The sequence below is a fragment of the Populus trichocarpa genome, chromosome 15 (assembly GCF_000002775.5).
Source record: "Populus trichocarpa isolate Nisqually-1 chromosome 15, P.trichocarpa_v4.1, whole genome shotgun sequence".
Classification (NCBI taxonomy): domain Eukaryota; kingdom Viridiplantae; phylum Streptophyta; class Magnoliopsida; order Malpighiales; family Salicaceae; genus Populus; species Populus trichocarpa.
In genome coordinates this window covers 10,000,001-10,013,904 of record NC_037299.2, presented here as the reverse complement: position 1 = coordinate 10,013,904, position 13,904 = coordinate 10,000,001, and the positions used below count along the sequence as shown (strand labels likewise).

Genomic DNA, 13,904 nt, shown 5'->3' with positions numbered 1-13,904 from the left:
TTATAACTAAGATAAATACAACTAATTAAAACAATTAATAGAACTATTATTTTTTGTTACACAATTAATATAATGAATTAATGTTTAATGAAAAGCTTAATTAATTAATACTTGAGCTCTTTCCATGCTGTCCTTTCCCTCCGTATCCATGGCAATTGTGAAAGGCTCCATACCGACACCCTTCGCAACCCAAATGCCGTGGTTGTTTGACCCCTGAAAATTAATAAAGTCAAAACTCCTCGGAAAACATTATTCATCCAAATTTAATGGTAATGTTCACTAGACATAAAAAATTAATGAATTGGTAATTAAAGATAGGGAGGTGTTTTCACAATGCTCATGTATTATTATTAAATTGTTTCGGAACAATTTAATCTTTTTTATATTTTTAAATTATATGACTCAATTACCCTAAAAAAAACAAAAAAATGTAACATTGATTTGTTTTTTTCAAAAAAAAAAAAACTTTGTGGCTTTTTTCATTTTGTTTTTTCAGGTTATCTTGATCTTATTATATGGATTGTAGGTTTGACGTGTTAACTTAAATTGACTTGATATTTTTTATGAGGTTGCTTTTTTTAAAAGGGATTTTAATTATTTTTAACATTATTTTTTACAAAAAAAAAAATAATCCAACCCTGAAATAGAGTGTGAGTCAATGTCTAGTTCATAAGAACTAATTAAAGAGGGGAAATCAATGTTCCCCTCCTTAAAAAATACTGTTATTTGGAACAATACTATTTTTTTGAATTTTAATTTTTTTTTGAATTTGTTTTTTAATTTTATCATTTAACATTAAATTTATTAATGTTTGAGTTTCATAATTTATTTCAGCTTATTTTTTTATGAAGTTATCCGAATCTCATAACCTGAGTCACGAGTTTTGTGGGTTAACTCGGTTGACTTAGGTTTTTTTGTTATTTTTAGTAATTGAATTTTTTTTTCAATTTTATCTTTCATCATTAGGAATTAAGCTTCATAATTTGTTTTGATTTACTTTTTATGAAATTATCTTAGTTTTATGCCATGAGTCAAGGGTTTCACGGGTTAAACTGAGTTAACCCAAGTCTTTTTTTATCCTTTTTAATTGATTTTTTTTCAATTTCATTATTTAATGTTGGATTAATTAGAAATTAAACTTTGTAATTTGTTTTGATTTGTTTTTTATGAGGTTATCTCAGTTTCATGGTTTAGGTTTGACATGTTAACCAAAATTGACTCAAGGTTTATTTTCATCTTTTAATTGATTTTTTTTAATTTAATTATTCAACATTGGATTGATTAAGAATTGAGTTTCAATATTTTTTTTTATTTTTTTTCTATAAGATTATCACAATCTCATAACCTGAGTCATAGATTTTATATGTTAACCTAGGTTGATCCAGTCGATCCAATATGTTATTGTCTCAATATTCTTTTTAAAAAAGATATCGTCTTAAATTTTTTTTGTAGTCAAATTATGTTTTTTTTTTCCTGGTTATTCAGGTTACTTTTAAACTTGCCAAGTTAACAGGGACATTTCGGATTAATCTTTACACAATACCTGAATATTTTTTTAAAAAAAATAATCTGACCTGCAACATAGGCGAATAAATAATCTAGTTTGTTTCTATATATGTTTGTCAACCATCATTTCTTTTTATAAATATAATGATATTTAAGTTGAACATTAGTCTAGAATAAAAAAAAAGTTTATAAATAAATAACTTTGATGTTTTAAATATAATCATTACTGAAGGTTTTACCGCTTCATCTTTCCAAAGGTTGACCTGTCGAAATAATGTTATTACACATAAAAAAAAAAATTCGACCACTTTCTTCTTTAATTTTAGCTTTTTTTTTAAGAGAATATAAATTGTTATATTTCTAATCTTATTTTTTATTTTGAATTCAATCATTTGAATTAAATTAGAAAAACAAAATAATAAGCTAAATTATTTTCATTTTTATCATACACTAAATCATAATTATTTAATTTGAATTCAACAAACTTAATAACCTGATAATGGATCCAATCTCACCTTTTCTTTCTCTTCAAATCTTACCGAGATAAATCCTCATTTATTATAATTTAATGTCTTAACCTAATTACTCTGTGATGTTTTCTTTTCAAAAGTTTGACTTTTTCTCTTTTTTTAAAAAAAAAATCCTTATTTCTATTTTTATTTTTATTTTGATTGAATGCTTTTTTATTTTTTTCTATCAATTTTTTCTTTTAATATTTTATTGATTTTGAATTTATCATTATAATTTGTTTTGGTTTGTTTTATTTGAGGTTATCGCAATCTCAAATAAATATATTGACATTTGATTGATACTCAATTTTACAAATTTTTATTTTTGTTATTATATTATTAAATAAAAAAATAATTTTTTAAAAAAAGTTTTTAAACCTGATGAAGTCCACGATCCGAGCTGCGAGTTTGGTGAGTTAAACTGTGTAGCCTAGGTCAATCTAATATGTCGTTGTCTCAATATAAAAAAAAATCATATAGATATATTTTGTAATGTCAAACCATATTTTTACTAGTCATTCGGGTTACCTTCGGACCTAACAAGTCAATTGAGTCACGTTAAGGCAACTCTCATCCGTGTTAATTTTAAACCTGAGTTAGACAAAAAGTCAAGTTTAAAGGTTTCAAGATTAACTCGATGGGTCAGGTCTAGTAACAATGTTATATAGTTTTCATTTTTAATAGAAAATCCATTTTCCAATTTTTTTTTTCTTTCGAATGAATGCTTTTTATTTTATCATTTAATATTTGATTGATTTTGAATTGGACTTCATAATTTGTTTCGGTTTGCTTTATATAAGGTTATTATAATTTCAAAAAAACATCCTAGTATTTGGCTAGTGTTTAATTTTGTAAGCATCTAATTTTGTTATTATATCATTAAGTAAAAAATAGTTTTAAAAAACAAAGTTATTAAACCTAATGGAGTCCATGATCTAAGTTGTGGGTTTGGCCGGTTAAGTCACAAGGCCCAAGTTAGTGTAAGATGTTACCGTCTTAATATTAAAAAAAATATCACCTTGAATTTTTTTAAAAAAAGTCAAACTACACTTTTTACTAGTCGTGTTTTTCAACTCATCAAGTTGATTAGATTACATTGGGGAACTCCCACACAAGTTTATTTTTAATCCAAACTAGATAAAAAGTCCGGTCGACAATTTAAGATTGACCCGTTGAATATTTTTTTTTGTAACAATACCTAATAATTCTGTGTAGCCTTGATAATTTTTTGTTTACATATTTTTTTAATCCTTTACACAATACAGGAAACTAGTTAACTAATTCAAGTGTCTCTTCCTCCTCCACCCATGAAAAGAAAAAACCCTTAAGAAGTGTAGTTTAACTAGGTCAGGCTTTGAGTTTGCTTTGCAGAGATTACTAGTTCGAGTGCCAGTAACCTCAGGGCCACTGGAGACTTACCTAGTCGTTAACTTCAGGGTCTCGAGAAATTAATCAAGGTGTATATAAGCTAGCCCGAATACCTACAGTTTAAAAAAATTCAGTGCTTGAAAAAAAAAAACATTAAACCTCGCGAATCGTACTTGTAAAAAGAGATACATCATCATGAATCAAACAAGTGAGAACATATAAAGAGAAACGAAAACAAAACACATAATGAAAAAGATAAGATTTATTGTTAATAATAATTAATAAACTTGTTTATACAATTTAGGGCCTATTTGTAACTTTTGTCTGTATCTCGATGTGCACAATTTAGAGATGCTAAGTGGATTTAGATTAAAAAAAAATTAAAAAAAAAAGCACAATTCTGTAGATGCCGAATTCCATGATGAATTAAAACCAATATAATCTATATAGATTATACTTTTTTTTTTTAGTTTAACGTGGGTGTCCGGACCAGCTTGCGCGCACCTCGACTAATCCCACGAGCCCTGAAGTTAACGACCATGTAAGCCTCCAGTGGCCATTATATGAGCAACCACAGGGCTTGAACCTGAGATCACAAAGGGAGCAAATCTCTTGGTCTCAAACTCTTACCACTAAACCACCACCTAGATGATTATAGATTATACTTTCTTACAATGGGTCCTGATTCACACCCCTCATCAGTGATCATAATCTTAAAGCCTTGTACACTTGTGATCCTTAACAATTAGTGCTATGTATCATTTATTCATGAGTGAATAGATTACCTGAAGAATAAAAGAGAAAGGGAGAAATTAACAAGTTAAATGTCCTCCTAAAATTTATTAGGATGTTCATGGCTTGATCAGGGAGTGTGCCTGTGATATATTCTGACAATTCCATGCTGGAAAATGATGTTTTCCGTGTTCATCCCCTGCTAGAAATCTAGTGGAGATCAAGCAAATGAGTGGCTAAAATATTTTCATAAAAGTAATTAACTTAATGATAGACAATGATGTAATTAATAGTGATAGAAAGGAGAGTAAGAATCTATAGTTTGTCAATAAATATTATTCCAAAGTATTTTAATGAAAATTATATATATAATCAGTTAAGCATCTTAATATATATTTTTAATCTATTAATAACAAATTCAAGTCGGCACTGAGTCCGTCAAGTCATGAGTGAGAACCTAGATGTCAAAGGTTCTAGAGCTAGAGTGAGAATTTACTTTTATAATTGTGATAGACAACATGTCGGTTTTTAATTATTATTTTTTAAATAGTTGTTCACCTCTTTGGTAAAATATAATTATAGCATAGACAAGTTTATCTTTATGAAAGAAGATAAATTTAAAACTGTTATATTTTCAGGTTTAATAATAATATAAAAAAATTCATACATATGGAAAAGAAATAGCCACTTGGGTAAATAAGGTAAGTAATCCATTATTCTTTAAAAATTAATCATTTTTCATAAGTATTACAAAACAAATATAAAAAATCAAAGCACACCTGCATGTATATGGTATCTGATTACTGAACAATATACAACGGATATAGCAATTAGCCCTTACAAAAACTGAGCAAATTGCATAAAATTGCAGGAGGAAAATAATATTATCCTCGCGTTGTAATGTATGTGTGATGTATTTACAGTAAAAAAATATAGGAATAGAATCTAGGATGAACAAAAGTTACCACACATGAACTGGTCGTTCACATGGAACTACTGAAGCAATCCTTCCTGAAGAGCTTGTTTCGTGAAATTTATGTAGAGTTTTTATCAGAGCACGAGCCTTACTGCTACCATGAGGAGTCCCATCTGTTAGAAGTGAATATAGTGAACTCATGAGAGAATGGTCCTTGGCTAAAATCGCAATCGCTTCTGCACCACCGTTTTTGCACAAACTTAGCAGAACAGTAACGCAATACTCCCGGGCAGCTCTAGATGGCGAAGATTGCAAAATCCTTGGGATTGTAGATAAAGCCGAAGTTTGCAGGATTGCTAATGTTCCGTCAACACTTTCGGCTATGGCTGCAAGAACTGCTACTGAATCTGCTATAAGTTCATCGTTATCTGAGGAAGACAAAATATCCATCAGCAATGGAATTGTACCGGATGCAAGCACCCTTTGGTGGTTCCCTGGGTGTAAAAGTAGCCCGAAAATTGCCACAACTCCATTCTTTTTGCCACAAGTGGTCCCATCTTTGATCAGTTCCACGAGGGTCGGAACTACTTCAGGTGTTTCTCCAATCAGTTTCCGATATGCCTTCACTGAAGCAAGGTAAAAGATTGTGGCGGCTGCCATTTGCTTTGCTTCCAAACTCAATCCCCTTCGAAGAACTGCAAGAATCGGCTGCAATCCACCGCTCTCAATGATCTCTTTCTTACCACAAGTATGCTTTGAGAGCTTCAATAGAGCTGAGATAGCAATCTCTTGAGCATAGTGTTCACAAGAAGAAGATAGAAGGTTTATGAGAGGTAAGATTGTGCCTGCTTCAATCAAGCAAGATCGATTAAAAATGTTTGATTTTGCAAGCAACCGAATTTCATAAGCAGCCTTTGTTTTCTGCTCTCTTGAACCGAAAACTAGCCTTCTTGCAAGAAACCTCGAGAGGAATTTCATTTCCTCTGCTGCTGCAGGACTACCTGGAGAGATGGTCCTGGCTATGTCTCGACTTTGGCTTCCTGAATTGGATGCACAAATGCCAACATCGGTGCAGAACTGTTGGATTAGCTTCCGGAGAGTGCTGTTGGGGACCAACTCTGTGCTTGTCAGCCTCTCACCTGTTTTGGGACAGGTCATATTTCCAGCTTTGAGCCATCTTTGAATCGAAGACCGATCATAAGTCTGCCCAGTTGATACAGTTACCGGATCAGTCATCAGCTCAAGTGAAATCGGGCATCGAAAATCTTCAGTATTTATGCAAGTAGGGGCCTCAATGCCGTGCCTTGCATCGCTTTTATCATTGTTGCGATGATTCCAGGTCTCAAAAATCACTCCCCTGCAATAGCTCATTAACCCCAACAAACTGCTTAGAAATGGGACCTCTCTTTCTTTACAATCTGAGCACTGAAAACCAATTTGTTCTTCCAAGAACTTGATTTCCTTGTTACAGTCATTCCAGTTTCTAATCTCTAGATGATCAAGAACCCGTTTCATGAAGCTGGAATCAGGCTCAGTTCCCTTCTCAAAATGATCTAATATCGAGAACACTTGTTTCAATGCCCATTCATCTTCAGGGTCTACCTCAACTTTAGCGTTACGTGCTTGCTTTCCTACTAATTCTACCAACTCCTTCACTTCACCACCAACATCAATCAAACTCAATGGCAAAACATCAAGAGCTGTCGCTATTGCTCGAATTAGTGCTCGAAACTGCGTGGAAACTATTTGAAACTTGATTAGAATCCATAGTTTTGCACCTTCACGCGTACAATCTTCCAACAAGAACTGGACCTTCTGAAAGGCAAGGTGGAGCTCGGAGAAGCAAAGAACAACCGAATCAGAAAGAGCCAATCTACGGTCCCTTGTTTCCTCAAAAAATAGAAGAAGAAGACCGATTTGTCGAATGGTTTGGCGGGCATTTTTCCTTTGTGTAGCAAACAACTTTGATTGGTAATTGCATATGTTTTGAGAGAGATTGATTAAAGAATTGAGAAGGGTTGCCGGGGAGATGGCTTCACAAGGATGAACCGCCGGAAATGTGAGAATCCGGCGATCAGTTTGGTCAAAATTTTGAATCATTTGAAGTGAAAAACAGGAAGGAGGATCCTCTGTATTTACTCTGTTCTGTTTTGGGTGGGTTTTCTTCCTTTTCTTTTTGCTGGGTTGAAACTTGGGAGTTGAGAGAACTATGATCGAATTTGTCCTTATATAGGAGTGGGAGTAACTAGTAAGTCTGGCTGGACACGTGTTGAAAGATCAAGCTTCTAAGCACCTGTGATGACGGCTACATTCGACATTAGAAATGCAAGAACACGTGTAGACACGTGGATAGATGGGGTTGGGCAAGAGCTGCTTCTTGGATCATGGTTATTTATTTTGGACAGGGCTGCGGGTGTACAGACATGATAGAGTAAGATGATAACTGGTGGGTCCTACAACCGCCTAAGGACACGTGGGCGAATGAGAGGACGACATGTTACTTGGGGAACGGGGAGTCAATTATTCAAAACAATGAAGTAGGATGGTGATGACTTAGAGATATTATTATTGTGGTTTTTTTGTATATAGGAAATATCGTGCACTCGAGGAAGCAAGGAGGAGACTTCATATGATGACCGTTGACTTCAAAACAACGAATAGTGTCTTTGTTTCATATGATCCTTGAAAGAAAAGTTAGTTTTTTTTATATATATAGTGTATATAATGGGAGCACTTGTGCAGATAATTGGACTTGCTTTTATTATTATTATTATTATTATTATTATTATATATGGATATGGGAAATAAATTTTATTATTAACATATCAATTTGGATAAATTAATCAACTTAAAAATAAATTAAAAAAGAATTGAATTTCAATCAAAGAATATTGTGATGGCGATAAAAATTAAAAAAAAAATAAAGAAGAAGATGAAGATGGGGTGAACTCAGTTAGGCCTTGGCTCAACTGAGCCTCCACACTCGGTTGGGTCTCGACCAACCAAGTTCACAATATTTTCGCAAATTCCTCAATTCTTTTTTTTTTTAATTAGTCACTTCTTGTTTGGATTCTATTATAGTAGCATGAAGAGCTGTAAGCTCTGTATATAAAGTATCTTTTTTTATATGCAATGAGTAATATGTTGATTGCAATTCATAAAGACTCTTCTCTAACTGAGCTTGTTTCTCCTTGCAAGTGGTAATTATCTCTCGATAAGTCTTTATCAAATAATTGATTATTTACTCATGTTATCCTTCCTATTTTTAGAGAGCTAATACTTGATTTTGAAATTTTATTTTTTTTTGTTAATAGTGATAAAAATAATAAAGAATAATGATAAGAGATCAATGTTTTTTTACTCATATGGAGAGCGTCATTCAAGTTACTAGTCATTAGATTCCACATACTATCTCCTCTGAATCGTTGAATATCTCAAGGAAATTGAGTTATTCTAGCAATAATATGTATTTTAGCCACGATTATCAACAATTAAAGGATTATCTCTAAATATAGAAGCCATGAAATCTTTCTCCCTATTGGTGTATATCTCTTCTCAAAGAGGTTGGAATCTTACTAAGGAACCTACTTCCAACTATTTCCATGTCAATATTAGCATTCATATCCCCACTCTCCTATTGAGTTTTGCAAATTACCTCTACTTCATATTCTTCTGTAGTCTCTTTCTTCTTTCGAGATTCTCTTTCCTAAGACTCTTCCTCTTCCGCCTCTTCAAAGGATGATGATGATGATGATGATGATGAAGACAAGGAATTTATAGCTTGTTTTTTCTTGTTCTTTAATTGTCTTAAAGAGTGGGGTCCGCCTATAAACAAGATAAATAAATATCAGTATAATAGCTATATTGCACATAATACAAGGAAAATAACAACATATCTCTTGTACCATATATATTGTTGTCTAAAGAATACCCTTCGGCCAACCAAATAAGGTACTATTGATAGTTATCAACAAGATTTCAGAACTTATTCTCCTCCTTTGGACTCACTCCTCCAAGTTTTTACTAATAGTGATTTGCCTTGAAAAATATCTTTCAAGGGATTTTGTGTTCTTCTCTTAAAAAAAAAAAAACCATGTCATACTTTTTTAGCTTAAGAAGAACTAGACAAAACTATAGTAATATTTAAATAGGTCAACAATAGGATTTTAGCCCTTAAGTCTTAGATATTTGTCAAAAGATGCTACAATCATCCATCTATTTAAGTGGAACTGACTCACATATAGGTTATAGTAGAAAAATATATCTCTAACAAAACTAGATTAGGGAAGGAAATATTCAATCTTAAACATGCACATAGGTTCCATGATCTCAAAATCTCTAGTTGTTGTCTCTAGTGTTCTATTTATTATTTCACGAGGAAGTGGATTCCTAGCATTATACCTCGCCCTCGTGTTAAGTGTTAGCTGAGTAATAGCATTATTAGCTACAATGCTCCTATATGGATCATATGGTTGAGGTGGGTTAGATGTAGGTGTAAAGGACTAATATACCTTATGAGAAGATCTACTGCCTCTACTCCCACCAATGTGATAAGAAGGATTAACTCACCCACCCCCACTAGTAGAAGCACAGCTCCAGAATCTCCTCTACCAAAGGTTTTTTTTTTTTAATCCAGCTAGACATATTTAAAATCAAGAAAATAAGAGTACGATTCCTCACCTCAATCTTTACACATAAAGGCTTACCACAAGTAATTCGAAGGAAAGAAGATTGTGATGCTGAACTAGAGAAGAAGTAATGGCTATTTATAATAGCGATTCTACCAACAACTATTAAAGTGATTATAGGATGCCTAAGTAAAATGGTGAAGAGATGTAACAAGATTCCTTAGATAATTGTTATCATCATGGTGGACCAAGATTCTCCAGTATTATAACGTACACACCAATGTGAAAGATATTTTATGATTCCTGACATGGCTGTAGGCTTTATTCCCATAAATTTCAGCCATAACATAACCAGCTTTCCTAGTTAGTTCACACTATTTCTTGTATATATCATCTTTATTTATTTCTCCCTCTACATATGGCTTTCTGATAAGGTAGTTTTTTTTTTTACAATACTCTATTAAGAATTTACATAGGGGGCAATTGATAAAGATAAAAAAAAATAAAGAAGATGAAGATTAGGTGAACTCGGTTGGGCCTTAGACCAACTGAGACTCACACTCAGCCCAACTGAGTTCTCCTTCTCCTCTCTTTCCTATTAATCTCTTTTTATTATTACAAGCTACAAGTCTACAACTCTATATGAAGATATAACATAGGAATAAGGTTACCACCTTGAAGAGCTGAAAAGGTTTTTTTTATGGATATTATCTAGATTTTTTCATGTTTTTCCGCATATAAAATGTCAAGTTTTAGCAAGAGTAAGAGGACTCTTTCAACACAAGATAGAAAAAAAAAATATCTTACTCTCTCTACTTATTGTCTTTACATTATCACTACCTAAAATCTCTAAATTGATTTTGGCATTGAAGGGTTTTTTTAGAGATAACACCCTTATCTAAACGACTATCGTCCGTAAGCTCAGATTCAATGAAGTTTTTTCAAGTTTTATAAGATGGTTTACACTAAAAAAAAACATAAAATTCGATAAATTATGTATCCAATAAAAACCACAAGGTGGTATTTTTTACACAAGTGTATATATATAAGTTGCGTTTGTTTTCTGGTAGATTTTGCGTTTACAGTGAAACAAAAACAAACACAGCAAGGTGTTTGGTAACAAAACAAACTGCGTTTTATACTACGGAGCCCACTAAAAAATTGAGTTTAAAACGTAAGTTTTTTTAACTGAGTTTCGTAAAAATTCCTAAAACCCCGTTTGTTTTTGCGTTTCAAAAGCGCTTTTGAAAAAAATTAAAATTTTTTTGTTTTTTCTTTGCTTCAAATTATTATTTTTTGTGTTTTCAGATCATTTTGATGCGCTGATATCAAAAATAATTTTTAAAAAATAAAAATCATTATTTTAATGCATTTCTAAGTAAAAAGCAATTTGAAAAACAACTACAACCACACTCCTAAACACAACTACCAAATATTTTATACATGTTTTTGTTACACATAAACTTCAACCATAATTTATATCAAACAAGTATCTAAATTCAATTAACCACAGCTAACCGTACTTTTTTAAAACTTATTTTTTCAAATTACAACCACAAAAACTACCTAAAAAACAAACCCACTCCCAGAGTGTAAAGACTAAAAGAGCGTGGATAATTTGGATGAAACTTATTCATGTTGATTAAAAAAAAAATTCTTGCACCTAAGAACCACAACGAATGTTCTAAAGCATGGAAAGTCAACTCGCATGGAGAGTTATACACACATGGTTTCGGTCAATAATACCCCAGCTAGCTCTGTCAGCAAGGCCGCCCGCCAAGGCTAGCTCTACTGCCCATGCAAGGGTGCATGCTGCTCTACACTTTCCCAGGAAGGTCGACAGCATCACTCACTCTTTTGTTGTTATTATAATATTAATTACTTGTTTAATGAATTAAAGGGGAAAATACATATAAATGCAGAAATTAATCTTTATCAGGTTTTTTTGTGACTAAAAATATTTTTTCTAGAATTTTCCAAGGTGAGAATCTTTGACTCTTGGTAAGGTTTCACGTCTCGTGCGTGACTTGTAACCACCACAGGCTTCGATATTTCACTAGTCGTTCTCATCTGTGGACACAAACTTTCCTATTAATTGCTGTCTTTTCTTATATAAAAAAAAATATTATTTTAATATATTTTTAATAAAAAATAATCATTGCACATTTCGTATATATCTAGATTGACAAAGCATGATGTTGACCAATGAGAGGACTGGCTTGAACGTGGACCAATCATTTCATGACAAATATTACGCGCTAGCCCTATCAGCATTGATTATGAACGTGGCAGGTTATGGTACATGCACTCTTCAATTTAGTACGCGTATGTATCTAGTCAAACTGTCAAGTCTGAGTCCTATAGTACAGAGACACACTCAAAGAAACAGTCTCGTTTTTAGCCGTGTTCGGTCAAGTAAAATCTTTCTACTCGTTTAATTTTTTAAGTTTATTTTTAATATTAATATATTAAAATAATTAAAAAATATTTTGAAGTAAAATAAAATTTTAAAATTTATTAAAAAAAATAGTTTGATATAACATGTAAAAATCAAGGGACCCAATTAGCATTAATTAGAAACATGTTCAATTTATTTCATCTTCCTCTCTAAGAACGAACTAGAAGGAGATCGAGTAAGAAGATTAATGTTTTATTTATCAAAGAACACTTTAATTAAATAAGTAAAATAAGTTATTGTTTGACTTAGCCGAATTATTCCAGTAATATTGTTGGCTTACCGACTTAATCATTGAGTTAATAACTAGTTTTGTTTTGTCAGGCCAATCTTTCACTCAAATCTCTCCCTTAATTTACTTATTTGCCACTCTTTCTGGAATATTATTAAAGTGTGTGTGTGTACATGCTTACTGCCATCTTTGGGATAATATTTCAACTGAAGGTTTTTTAAATTTTAAGTTTTTTTTATTTTAAATTAATATTTTTTGATATTTTTAAATTGTTTTGATGTATTGATGTTAAAAATAATATTTTTTTTAATATATATATATTATTTTAATTCATTTTTAAATAAAAAAACACTTTAAAAAACAACAACTATTACTTTTCCAAACACTCTTAAACGTTAGTGTGTTTGGTATTGTGGTAGCTTTTGTGATTGTGATTTGAAAAAAGTTGTTTTATAAAAAGTACTTTTAGTTGAGATTGATTTGAAAAAATATATGTTTGGTTAAAATTGTGGTTGAAATTGAGGTTGAACAAAAAGTAATTTAATGTGTTTGGTTAAAATTGTGGTTGAAATTGAGGTTGAACAAAAAGTAGTTTAATGTGTTTGGTTAATAATACTTTTCAAATTGAGGTTATAAAATAACTAAAAAAAACATATATTAATATTGATGGTTTTTAATTGAAATATTATTGATTTAACTATTACTATTACATCATGAAATAAACAATACTTTATATAAAATATTTTTTATTGTTTCATTAAACTATTTGCAATTCCATCACGTATGAAATTCATCCGACAAAGACTACAGTTTTCATGGCTTCTTGAGCGTGCAACAATATTAGGTAAAATATCATTAGGAATAAAATTAGGATTGCGATCAAATTCTGCAAATGCTACGTCATCATGAGATCTTATTCTAATGTAATTATGTAGTGTCATGTTAAACACTAGTTTTTCAAATAAAACACGATATCTGAGAAATTTTGTTGAATTTTTTTTATTTTACTGGGTCGGACCTAATTGAATACATTTAGATTTGGCCCGGAACCTATCCGGTTCAGAACAGTGGAGACCTCTCCACTGTTCATGTGAATAGTAGAGAGTAAATGAGAGTGAATTAATTCACTCTCCACTATTCACGTGAACAGTAAAGAGTGAATTAATTCACTCGTCACTGTCACTGTCACGTGAAAAGTGGAGGCTTGGTTGCTGTTTGCAAAGTATAGAAATTGTGCTTTTGTTAAGCTTGAAGCACAGCCGCAATTTATGATGGATCCCACCAAAATAAAATTTTATTTTTAATTTAATCAAATATTAATATTTATAGCTGACTATTAACCTCAGCCGCAACCAAAATGTGAATTGGTCATTAAGTACTCAATGAACCACAGCCCGCGGATTTATGAACAATGATGTTAACTCTTAAGTTAAAGTTAAAGCCTTGGAGTTTTGAAATGGGAAAATTTTGAAAAAATAAATAAAAAATAAAAGGAAGAACCCAACTGTTTTTCCAATTTTAGAGTTTCGTTTTGTCTGTTGCTGCATTGATTCTCTAG

The 13,904-nt window shown here is 31.6% G+C and overlaps 1 protein-coding gene across 1 annotated transcript; it reads right to left on the bottom strand.

The window, feature by feature from the left end:
- Positions 1–4,876: 4,876 nt before the first annotated feature.
- On the bottom strand, positions 4,877–7,241 carry LOC7457723 (U-box domain-containing protein 19). Its single transcript, XM_002321548.4, has one exon. The coding sequence runs from the start codon at positions 7,129–7,131 to the stop codon at positions 5,077–5,079; it is 2,055 nt and encodes a 684-aa protein (XP_002321584.2). The 5' UTR covers positions 7,132–7,241; the 3' UTR covers positions 4,877–5,076.
- Between the last annotated feature and the right edge of the window lie 6,663 nt (positions 7,242–13,904).